At 38.7% G+C, this 12,876-nt stretch overlaps 2 protein-coding genes across 9 annotated transcripts in view; one reads left to right on the top strand and one right to left on the bottom strand.

Moving 5' to 3' along the window:
* The window catches only part of DIS3L2 (DIS3 like 3'-5' exoribonuclease 2), a 378,405-nt gene that overhangs the window by 238,663 nt on the left and 126,866 nt on the right, over nt 1–12,876 (bottom strand). For all 8 annotated transcript variants that reach the window (XR_009700788.1, XM_061188495.1, XM_061188488.1 and 5 more), the window contains exon 6: nt 10,001–10,235. Coding sequence is in view for 7 of the 8 variants with exons in the window: in XM_061188495.1 (XP_061044478.1) it covers nt 10,001–10,235 (235 nt within the window). In the remaining variant the exon portion in view is untranslated. The remainder of the gene's footprint in view (nt 1–10,000; nt 10,236–12,876) is intronic.
* On the top strand, nt 4,282–5,502 carry LOC133084105 (lanC-like protein 2). Its single transcript, XM_061180234.1, is given in 1 exon segment — nt 4,282–5,502. A coding segment is annotated over 1 exon segment (1,221 nt).

The following is a 12,876-nucleotide window of genomic DNA, read 5'->3' as shown; positions in this document are numbered from 1 at the left end:
ACATACAACCTGCCAAGACTAAATCAAGAACAAACAGACAATTTGAACAGACTGATCACTAGTAGTGAAATTGAATTTGTAATTTAAAAAATTTACAGCCAACAAAAGCCCAGGACTGGATGGCTTCATAGGGGAATTCTACCAAACATATGAAGAAGTGCTAATACCTATCCTCCTCAAACTATTCCAAAAATTGAAGAGGACAGAGCACTCCCAAATTCACTCAGTGAGGCCACCATTACCCTGATACCAAAACCAAAGACACTACAAAGAAAAAAAAAAAAATTACAAGCCAGTATCTTTGATGAATATAGATGCAAAAATTCTCAACAAAATATTAGCAAACCAAATCCAACAATATATACAAAGGATCATACAGCATAATCAAGTGGGATGTATTCCAAGGACACAAGGATGGTTCAATATTTGCAAATCAATCAATGTGGTACAGCACATTAACAAAAATGATAAAAATCACATGATCATCTTAATAGACACAGAAAAAGTAGTTGATGAAATTCCATATCCATTCATGATAAAAACTCTCATCAAAGGTGGTAGAGAGGGAACATATATCGACATAATAAAGGCCTTTTATGACAAATTCACAGCTAACATCATACCCAATGGTGAAAAGCTGACAGCCTTTCCTCTAAAATCAGGAACAAGACAAGTATGCCCACTCTCGCCACTTCTATTTAACACAGTATTGGAAGTCCTGGCCACAGCAATCAGACAAGAAAGAGAAACAAAAGGCATCCAAATTGGAAGGGAAGAAGTAAAATTGTCACTATTTGCAGATGATACTGATACTATATATAGAAAACTCTAATGTCTCAAAAAAAAAAAAAAAAACTATTACAGCTAATAAATGAATTCAGTAATGTTAGAGGATACAAGATTAATATACAGAAATCTGTTGGTTTTCTATATTCGAATAATAAACTATCAGAAAGTGAAAGAAAAAAAATGCCAATCCCATTCAAAATCTCATCAAAAAGAATAAAATATCTAGGAATAAACTTAAACAAAGAGATTAAAGACCTATACTGTGAAAACTATAAAACACTGATGAAGGAAAGTAGAAGATGATACAAAGAAATGAAAAGATATTCCATGCTCTTGGATTGGAAGAATTAGTATTGTTAAAATGGCCATACTACCCAAAGTAATCTACAGATTTAATGCAATTCCTATTAAAATACCCATGACATTTTTCACAGAACTAAAACAAATAATCCTAAATTGTATATGGAACCACAGACTTGAAGACCCTGAATTGCCAAAGCAATCTTGAGAAAAAAGAATAAAGCTGAAGGTACCACCCTCGCTGACTTCAGACTATACTACAAATCTACAGTAATCAAAACAGCACGGTACTGGCACAAAAACAGACATATAGCTCAATGGAACAGAACAGAGAGCTCAGAAGTAAACCCATGTACCTATGATCAATTAATCTATGATAAAGGAGGCAAGAATATACAATGGATAAAAGACAGTCTCTTTAGTAAGTAGTGCTGGGAACACTGGACAGCCACATGTAAAAGAATGACATGACAACACTTCCTCAAACCATATACAAAAATAAACTCAAAATGGATTGAAGACCTAAAGGTAAGATCCAAAACCATAAAACTCCTAGAAGAGAACATAGGCAGAACACATACTGGATATGCTGTAAGAATTAAATAATTAAATATCATGAGGAATAATGATAAAGTACTTAGGGCCTAGCATGCAGTAAATGTTCAATAAGTATCAGTGATTATTATGTGTAAATACATATATGGGTATGCATGTATACAAAAATATATCTAGGTATATCCTAGATATGGCAAAAGAAGTATTTAGAGGGAATTTTATAGCTTTAAAAATATTTCAAAGGAAACAAGAGAAGTTGAAAAGACGTATTCAACTCAAGAAGCTGGGGAAAGGGCAAAAAAATAACCCCCCCAAGTAAGGAATAAATAACTAAGATAAGGGCAAATATCAATGATATACAGAACAACATCATTAACAATAAACAGAAAAATAACACAACCAAAAATCATGTTCCTTGAAAAGATTAATAAGATAGATCTTTGGCAAGCAAGAGTTAAGAAAAAAGAGAGAAGAGTCAAACAATTAAAATACAGAATGAAAAGGGAGGCGATAGTACCGACACAAGGAGTTTTTTTAATAATTAAAGAATATTAATGAGTATTAGGAATATCTATGTGATCGTAAATTCAAATGGATAAATTCCCCTTAAGTTATGCCAAAATTGGCATCAAAAAGAGAGGCTGAACAGACCAATCAGTATAAAAGAGACTGAAAGAGCAAAGATCTTGCCTTCTGAAAAACAGCAGGTGCAGAAAATTTTACAATGAGTTCTACCAAATTTTAAGGAACACTTAATTCCTGTTTTTTTTAAATTAATTTTTATTGGAGTATGCTTTACAATGTAATTCCTGTCTTATACAAGCTATTCTGGGAAAATAGTGAACAGTCAGTACAGACGAACTTATTTGCAAAGCAGAAATAGAGACACAGATGTAGAGAACAAACTTATGGATATCAAGGGGAAAGGGGGGTGGTGGGATGAATTGGGAGATTGGGATTGACATATATACACTACTATGTATAAAATAGATAACTAATGAGAACCTACTGTACAGCACAGGGAACTCAACTCAATGCTCTGTGGTGACCTAAATGGGAAGGAAATCTAAAAAAGAGGGGATAAACGTATACGTATAACTGATTCACTTTGCTGTACAGCAGAAACTAACACAACATTGTAAAGCAACTATACTCCAATAAAAATTAAAAAAAAAAAAAAAAACTGACCAGGACATTTTATGAAGCTAATATAATCTTGACTGTAAAAACCAGATAATGATAAGAAAATGATAGGTCCATATAACATGATACAAAAAAATCCTACACTGTATATTACCTAAGTAAATCCAATATTGTACTTAAAAAATAATAATATATTGGGATTAAGTAGGATTTATCCTAGGAATTCGAGGATGGTTCAATAACAAAAATAGATTTAAAGGAGAGAAACCAAATGATACTCTCAATCAATAAAGAATCAGCTTTATGAAGTTCAGCAAAAGGCAAAACTGTGGAGTTAATAAAAGACTGTACGAGAAAACATCTACGTGACCTAGGAATATGCAAAAAACTAAAAAAAACCCATAAAGTATATGATTAATTTTATCACAGAAAAATTAAGAATTTTTTGTTCAATGAAAAACACCGTAAAGTTAATAGACAAATGACTAAAGGACAGAATGGTAGAAGATATTTGTGATGCCTAAAATGGAAAAGGGATTATTATAGAGAATAGATAAGAATTGCCTGCAAATCAACAATAGAACAGTAACCATGATGGAACAATGGGCAAACAATATGAAAAGGCAATTTACAGAACTTAATCTCTAGAGTATAAAAAACTAGAAAGCTGAATAATTCTAACTATTGGCAGGAATGAGAAGGTAAAAGAAGCTTCATGGGTGTGGAGAAAAGGGAACCCTCCTACACTGTTGGTGGGAATGTAAATTGGTGCAGCTGCAATGGAAAACAGTATGGAGGTTCCTTAAAAAACTGAAAGAGTTGCCATATGATCCAGCAATCCCATTCCTGAGCATATATCCAGACAAAACTATAATTCAAAAAGATACATACACCTCTATTTTCATAGCAGCACTATTTACAATAGCCAAGACATGGAAGCAACCTAAATGTCCATCGACAGATGAATGGATAAAAAAGATGTGGTATACACACACACATACACACACAATGGAATACTACTCAGACATAAAAAAGAGTGAAATAATGCCATTTGCAGCAACATGATGGACCTAGGGATTATCATACTAAGTGAAGTAAATCAGAAAGAGAAAGACAAATACCATATGATATCATTTATATGTGGAATCTAAAGTATGACATAAATGAACTTCCACGAAACAGACTCACAGACATAAAGAACAGACTTGTGGTTGCCAAGGGCGAGGTGGGGTGGGGGAGGGAAGGATTGGGAGTTTGGGATTAGCAGATGCAAACTATTTTATACAGAATGGATAAACAACAAGGTCCTGTTGTATTAGCCCAGGGAACTATATTCAATATCCTGTAATAAACCATAATGGACTTCACAGGGAGGAACAGCTGGTCTAGCACAGGATTTGGGTCTTAGACATTGGAGGTCCTGACCATCTGTCTCTACCTGAATCACACGTGATATGAATGCATTAGCCACTCAGTCTAAAAGACAGGGAAGGGATGTCCCGGAGGCTTAAGTTGCAGTTGGGCGGGGACGTGGATATGGAAGAGCAGGCGTTCCCCAACCCCTTCCCGGACGTGCCGGCCGAGGAGCCGCCATGTGCTCGCCCCCAGCTCACTCGTGATGAGCTCGGCCTCCCCTTCCACAGCGATGGGAAGATTATTAATAATTTCACAAGGCGGATCCAGACCAAAATTAAAGATCTTCTACAGCAAATGGAAGAAGGGCTGAAGACAGCGGATCCACACGATTGCTCTGCTTATACTGGTTGGACAGGCATAGCCCTTTTGTACCTGCAGTTGTACCGGGTCACATGTGACCAGACCTATCTGCTCAGATCCCTGGATTACGTAAAGAGAACACTTCGGAATCTGAATGGCCGGAGGGTCACTTTTCTCTGTGGAGATGCTGCGCCCTTGGCCATCGGAGCTGTGGTATATCATAAACTCAAAAGTGATTGCGAGTCCCAGGAATGCATCACAAAACTTTTGCAACTCCAGAGAGCCATCTTCTGCCGAGATTCAGACCTTCCCGACGAGCTGCTTCAGGGCCGGGCAGGCTATCTGTATGCCTTACTCTACGTGAGCACGGAGATGGGGCCGGGCGCCGTGTGTGGGTCAGCTGTCAAAGAGGTAGTCGATGCTATTATTGAATCGGGCAAGGCTTTGTCAAGGGAAGAAAAGAAGGCCGAGCGCTGTCCCCTGTTGTATCAGTGGCACAGGAAGCAGTATGTTGGAGCAGCCCATGGCATGGCCGGAATCTACTACATGTTAATGCAGCCGGCAGCAAAAGTGGACCAAGAAACCTTGACAGAAATGGTGAAACCTAGTATTGACTATATGCGCCACAAAAGAGTCCGATCTGGGAATTATCCGTCATCCCTAAGCAATGAGACAGACCGACTGGTGCACTGGTGTCACGGGGCCCCCGGTGTCATCCACATGCTCATGCAGGTGTACAAGGTTTTTAAGGAGGAGAAGTACTTGAAGGATGCCATGGAGTGCAGCGATGTGATTTGGCAGTGAGGTTTGCTGTGGAAGGGCTATGGGATCTGCCATGGGACCGCTGGGAACGGCTACTCTTTCCTTTCCCTTTACCACCTCACACGGGATAAAAAGTACCTCTACCGCGCTTGCAAGTTTGCAGAATGGTGCCTAGAATATGGAACTCATGGTTGCCGCATTCCTGACAGACCCTATTCTCTCTTTGAAGGCCCCTAGCACTGTGGATCACATTGGTTGATTTTCAAATATTAAGCCAACCTTGCATCTCTGGAATAGACCTTACTTGGCCATGGTGTACAATTCTTTTTATGTATTGCAGAATTATATTTGCTAGTGTGTTGTTGATGATTTTTGCGTCTGTGTTCATGGGGGATGTTGGCCTGTAGTTTTCCTTTCTTATACTGTGTTTGTCTGGTTTTGCTATCTGGGTAATACTGGCCTAATAAACTGTATTGAGAAGTAAAAAAAAAAAGACAGGGAAGGGCTTCCCTGGTGGCGCAGTGGTTTAGAATCCGCCTGCCAATGCAGGGGACACGGGTTCGAACCCTGGTCCGGGAAAATCCCATATGCCACGGACCAACTAAGCCTGTGAGCCACAACTACTGAGCCTGCGCTCTAGAGCCTGCGAGCCACGACTACTGAGCCCACATGCCACAACTACTGAAGCCTGCACGCCTAGAGCCTGTGCTCTGCAACGAGAAGCCCGCGCACCACAACAAAGAGCAGCCCCCGCTCGCCACAACTAGAGAAAGCCCGCGTGCAGCAACGAAGACCCAATGCAGCTAAAAATAAATAAATAAATTTATAAAAATAAATAAATAAATAAAAGACAGGGAAGCAAAAATTCCCACTGTATCCTTCTAACATAGGTCTGGACAAGGCTTTACTCTTTTTTTTAAACAAATACTTTAAAACACTAGCACAAAACATTGTCCAAAAATTGTGGTTGATGGGAAACTGCCTTATATTTAATTTTTAATATAATTTCTGAAGTAAACATAACTGTCTTCTAATTATATTAATCATCATTATACACAGTGGAGAGCTAGGAAACAAAAAGATAAGAAAGATTTGATCTCAGAATCTGGAAACACTAGCAGAAAGGAAATGAAAAAAATTAGCTCTGAGAAAGAAGGGTTTCTAGACAGCAGGAGTAAGGGCTCTTGGCATTTCAGTAACCCCAAAGTATCACAGGAGAATAATCATATGGATCTGCTTTTCTCAGCCAAAGGGAAATACGGTTACTTTTTATCCAAGGAAAGAGAGCTTAAACCTAGGCAATGAATAGGCCTGTCGCTGGAAGGAGATGAATTTTAAGTGTGAAAAAAGGGCTCTTCCTGACTCCTAAGGTTGACTTGGGCAGGCCCCAGGAGGCGCAGTAATAGATCGATTCAAACCTCGGAAGGGAACAAGGATTCCATGTGGATTCTCCCTTCAAAAAAGAGTTGAAGGTGGCCAGAGACAAAAGAGAGAACTGAGAGGGTCACCGACTCTACATTCAAACCCATGTTCAGTCATCAGGGTACTGGCAGAAGCTTGTCTCCAGACCAGAAAGCTGAACAAGATCTCTGACAGACCCTACTAAGGTAGAGAACAGGAAAAGTACATCACAACCTGATTAAGTCACCATCGCCAAGACTCAGAGGCCAAAACTGTTCTTAAAGTTCCCAAAGATGTATGATAAAGAGCTACTGTACCAATTAGTCATGATGTTTTTTATCCTTTGGAGTTTGCTAACCAGGTAATCGTTACTCAAATACTTGATACCAAAGAATATTTATTTGGGTTGTCCCCAGTCTTGACACAGATGGCAGTTTTCTATGCTGACAATAATGCCATTGCCTGGGAAGTGGTAAAAGCTCAGCCTCGGGAGGCTGTGGGACTGGACCTACAAAAGGGGCCCAGGTCTTTGGCCTATTCTCTCAAGGGCTGAGGATGATCCAGATCCATGTTGTCTTCCTAGAAGAAACTATTGTGTAGGTCTGAGATGCCCAGAGAAACTCTTCTCTGAATGCAATGATACGCACTTGCTGCATACAGCTGGGGTTACCTGCTCAATTACCAGAGAAATTGGTAGTTATGGTAAAGATATGAATGTTTCCCGGGCAAAAAGGGATATACTAAGTATACACATGTAATATGTCATGTTTGCTTTGGGTAAAAAAAACATGATATTCAAACAAAAAGCACTCTTTTGCACACAGGTGTGAACCAGGATTAATAATCCATTTGCAATTACAACACAAAGCAAAGAACCTTTCTAGAAGTCTTAGGAAAAGTTTATGATGTTCTTAAGGTTATGGTTTGTTTCAATAACAAATTTCAAACCCTTAAATGGTGCAAAAAGTACTAACATCCTAACTGTAACCAGATTTTATACTATCCAGAGAAGAGAAGCTGGTTGAAATATCCTTAAAAACACCATGATTTTTAAAAGAGCAAATTGCAATTTTCCTAAATATCAAGAGGGCAAGAAATGAGAAACAGCCATGTGGTTTCAAAACTCTCTATTTAGAGGCTAGCAGGAAAGAGAAATTGGTACCAGATACTGAGGGAAGGATTAAGGCTGTTCCCTCAGTCAGGGCCAGTAAGGAAGCAATATAAATAACAATAGGATACGAAGACCGTAAAAACAGTAAGGAAAAAAACTGCATACGGTGGACTTGTAAAGCACTCAATGACACTTACTTGCAACAGAGATGGAGGAAAATTACAATAGAGGACAAATCAAGAGTATGTCTGAAAGGTCATGAAGAACCTAGTGGCAAGACGGGAATAAAGACACAGACCTACTAGAGAATGGACTTGAGGATATGGGGAGGGGGAAGGGTAAGATGTGACAAAGAGAGAGAGTGGCATGGACATATATACACTACCAAACGTAAAATAGCTAGCTAGTGGGAAGCAACCGCATAGCACAGGGAGATCAGCTCTGTGCTTTGTGACCACCTAGAGGGGTGGGATAGGGAGGGCGGGAGGGAGGGAGATGCAAGAGGGAAGAGATATGGGAACATATGTATATGTATAACTGATTCACTTTGTTATAAAGAAACTAACACACCATTGTAAAGCAATTATACTCCAATAAAGATGTTAAAAAAAAAAAAAGTATGTCTGGCATCAGAATTTCCCAAACAAAGGATAAAGTGAATTATTAATATCCACCCCGGGCATCAATTCTGCCATCACTTCCATCCGTCAATATTTCCTTGCCCTTGTATTGGTACCAATCACTAATGAGAAACTGAAGCATCTCATCCCTTCAACTTGGAACCTAGAGGAAAAGAGGCTGCTGAGGTCTTCCAAGTTCAGTCACCTGAGCTAGGTTTCCACAAAGTAGTTTTGGGCCAAATACCCAGTAAGTTTTAAAGTACTCCTTCCCCTGGCTTTGTCCTTCAAGTATCTCTCTCCCTTGGTGACCTTGCAGATGAGGATTTGGCTATTTAGGGTCCTGGTTATTAAACTGTTTTTAAAGGAAGAAAGAAGAAACATCAGAAGAAGGAATTTTCAAGGAATAACATCCAAATGAAATTGGCTGGGCCCTGAACAGTGGAACCACTAGTTATCTAAGCAGGCCACAAAAACAAAAGGAACCTGGGTGCCCTCAGGTCAGCACCCCTGGTGGGGCAGTGAGGAAGCAGTAGCCTCTTCATTCAGACAGAATTTCAAAGTCGGGAAGTCCTTCTGAATGAGTAGTACTTGGCACCAGAAAGCGACACATGCTTTTAGAAAGTGCTCGCTGCCCGAGATCACCACCTCATCAGCAGTGAAGACACAGGGTGATCCTTATGCAGTCACTTCCTGAAATCACCTCCAGCTTTCTTCAGGATGTCAGAGAACTGTGCTCACCAGTCCCTATCACAGGGTGTCTGCTGCACATCCTCCTTTAGTAATCTTCTGGCATTTCTTCTAGCCTTTCGTGGGGACTGTGCCAGAAACTTCTTCCTGATAAAAAAACCCTCATAATCTAGTTGGCCTAACCAGGTCAATATTTTCCATTTCATAACATACATAAAAATCAATCTGGCTAGAAAACATATTCCCTGCACTTAAAACCTCCTAGAAATCTATACATTGAAATATTCCTATTTTCATTGCTACTTTCCCTTAAGTTTCCCAGAGTGCAGTCAGGTAGGGCCCTTGGTCACAGCTCTTCACCTATGTGTTTGCAATTGCTTTTTTCAGTATCCAGGGGACCCATGGCTTAAATTTTGATCAGAGAAAATAAGACTGGCTTTTTTAAAAGCTTACAATCAAAACACTTTGTAAAGATAATCTACTTATCAAATTTAAGGTGATCTATTCACCACTAAGGACAAAATGTACCGAGTTAAAATTAAAGCAAACTCCAGGGTAAAAAGAGTGCTTTTTTTGTAAGGATTTTAGTTTGGTTTAATTATGTTCATATCAACCACAGGGTGGCATTGGGCTCATCACAGGAAATTTCAAGGTTAGCTATCAACACAATGCAAAACCCATTAGGAGATGACAACAGCAACCACTGACCACACAAATCACCAGCAGCGTTTCTGTCCCCTCCTCACAAACAGCAGCTGGAAGCCTGTCAAAGATCCCCCTTTCCTAAAAGCTGCCACAGGTTAGAAATTGGAAAGATACCAACTGTATTCTGTGATTAATTCTGCAGCACAGAGAGAATTCCAATACTTAAAACAATCTACTAAAATAAAACGTCGGAGAGCAGTCCGGTACTCACCTTTTTCATGAACACAAACTGAGAGCTTCTTAACACCATCAACCAGAGCATTCTGCGTGTTGCCATGTCCATCTTCTGAGTCGCTGTCATCAAACTGAGCCTCTATAATGACATCAGGACTGTCATTATAGCCCTTCAGGGACTGTTGCAGGAGATGGCTTCCACAGAGCTCCTCAGGGAGATCTGACTCATAGGCACCTTCTGTTTCTTTGTCATTGCTCTCTGGTTTAATTACCTGAAGAAAAGAGAAAAGTTCTGCTAAATCACTGGAGGGAAAAATGGGAAAGTGCAGATTTTTCTTTTTTCATTTTTCTTTCCTAAGGAAAAAACTGCACATTCAGAAGCACTGGACACTCACCATGTAGTTTGAAAAAGAATCTTTATTTTCCAGATGCACAGATTACCTTACCATCAATCCAGCTCTTCAAGATGCCCAAGATTAATGCTATATCCACTTCTCATTTTTCTGATGTATATTTTCATCCTCTCTCCCACAAAGGCCCTGAATACCAGAAGTACCACACTGCTTCACAAAAGGTCCATCACATGGGACCAACTAGCATGCTGGGAAATGATAAAAGAACTCAACATAGTTTGTCACTGTGTTCCCAAATGAAACCACAAGAATGTAAGATGAAATAGAAAAAAAATTAAGTGTGAACAAGAGTTTATAAAACGTTCCCATAAAAAATATAAACCCTTAATTCTCTATTTTGAGGCCTGAGATCAGTATAGAAAGCACACAACTGATAGACATTTACACTAGAAATAAGAATGAGCATTACACAATATGTCAAAAATTTTCAATTTAACAAAAGTGAAGCAAATAGGAGAAAAGAATCCACTACTAATCCATTCAATGAGTTAGTCACATGGCACTCATATGACAGTACCCTTTGATTTCTATGGGCACAATATTAACATACACTAGTGTTATTTAGTCACTGAAAAAAAAAAAGGTGACCCTATATGTAAATCTGCCCATCTACATTAGCAAAAAAGACAGCAGATTTTGTAGGTTCTAGGTGTTACTTAGAACACGATATCCTTCTAATAATCTATTTCTGGACGAGAAATCTATGTGCAATTTAAACATATAATCAAGATGTGATCATACATACGTGTGTGTGTATATGAATTTGATCACTATTGGTAGCACATTCGTTTCATTCTTTCAAACAAATGCTGGAAGGCCAACCTCATGCCACGCACCCTCATGAGGCCTACATTCTAGTGGGGAGACAGATGGTGAACAATTTACTCATTCAACAAATCGTACGGAGTAACTTTCACAGTACAAGGCACTGCTCTAGGTGGCAAGGATGCAGCGGTGTACACAATCAAAAGTCTAATAGTGATAAGTGCTAGTGAAAAAAATATATAATATGAAAATGCTGGTTACTGGAAACTGAGGCTAGTTTACCAGTAGGGTGGTTAAGGAGGATGCCTCCTGGATGAAGCGACACTTGAGCAGAGACCTGAATGGAGTGAGCTTCTAGCAGTTTCTCTATGTGCTTATAATTGAGAAGTCTAATATTTTTTCTGAGTTTAACTCTGAGGTTTCAAATTAGATGCCTGCTTTCAACAAACCAGATTAATGTTCAAATTAGATCACACAAAGATCATGCTTAATGAAAGATCTTCATTTTATACAATGCACAAAAAGTTATTAAAAGAAATCTTTCTCCAAACATTATAATGTCATAGATTCCAATTAACATAACTGTCCCCAATGAATATTATAATATCCACCCAGAAAATCAAAGTAAAATACTAGAGATATTCACACAATCAGAATATAGACTCTAAAAATATACTCCCAAAGTTTTAAAATATCTGACTTCATGAAAATGTGATAACAGAAATCTGACTCTTGTCAGATTCACTGATTTATTCATTTGTTCATTCATTAATTTGTTCATTATTTCCACATTTGTTCATTATGTCCAAACAAACAAGGCTCCTTTTCTTTAACAGTTAAAAAAAAAGTTCAAGTGGCTAAGCCAGAAATCTCTAAAAAGATTCCCCTTAGGCCTCTTCCTGCATGAGAACATAAGAGTGAAGCAACAGCTAAGTTTTAAATTAATATACAATTACAAAACCAGCTCTCCTGCACTTCTGCCTTGAAACACGAATCCTGGTTTCATACCTGACCCAAAATATAGCATTCAAAAAACAGAGAATTCACTGACAAATTAGAGAAGAAAAAGAAATCTGACATCACTCAAATCAGCAAATCCATTCAATTTCCTTAAATGTGCCAAGCAAATTCAATAACATTTAGGAAGATCTGCCCCTGACCATCCTCAAAGAATTAACACAACCTTGGGCATTGTCAGAACAGCCCAAAGCACAGGCAGGAGGTATGTGTGCATACCCTACATCTAAAGCACGGTGGCTACAACACAATCACTGGTCTACTGCTCTTTTTTACGTGTCATCCCATACAAACTTTATCTCAGAAAGAAGAGAGCTGGGGGCAGGGGTGAAAGAAAACAACTGACATGCTACAGTTAGAATATAAGGTAAAATGTAGTCTTCTGGAAAGATGTTAAACAAAGGTTCCAGGCCTTTACTTTCTATTATGTATTTATTTCTTCTGCTAATGGTTTCAGAAAGGATTTGGTTCCCACAGACCAAGGAGAAAATATTAGAGGGTAACCAGAATTTTGACTTTATAAAATTTGAAGGCTCAACTATCCCACAGTGAAAGGTAGTCTTTGTATGTATGTATATGTGTGTGAGTAAAATATAAAGAGAATTCTGTGATCACCATGATTCTGCCTACCTACATATTAAGAATTATGCTTTGGCTTACACATACAAAGTTCAAGGAAAAGTCAATGGGAAAAAGAGCACAGTGGAAAGCAATGACC

The sequence above is a fragment of the Eubalaena glacialis genome, chromosome 1 (assembly GCF_028564815.1).
Source record: "Eubalaena glacialis isolate mEubGla1 chromosome 1, mEubGla1.1.hap2.+ XY, whole genome shotgun sequence".
Lineage (NCBI taxonomy): Eukaryota > Metazoa > Chordata > Mammalia > Artiodactyla > Balaenidae > Eubalaena > Eubalaena glacialis.
Note: the sequence above shows the minus strand (reverse complement) of the source record. Positions and strands in the feature narration are given on the sequence as shown.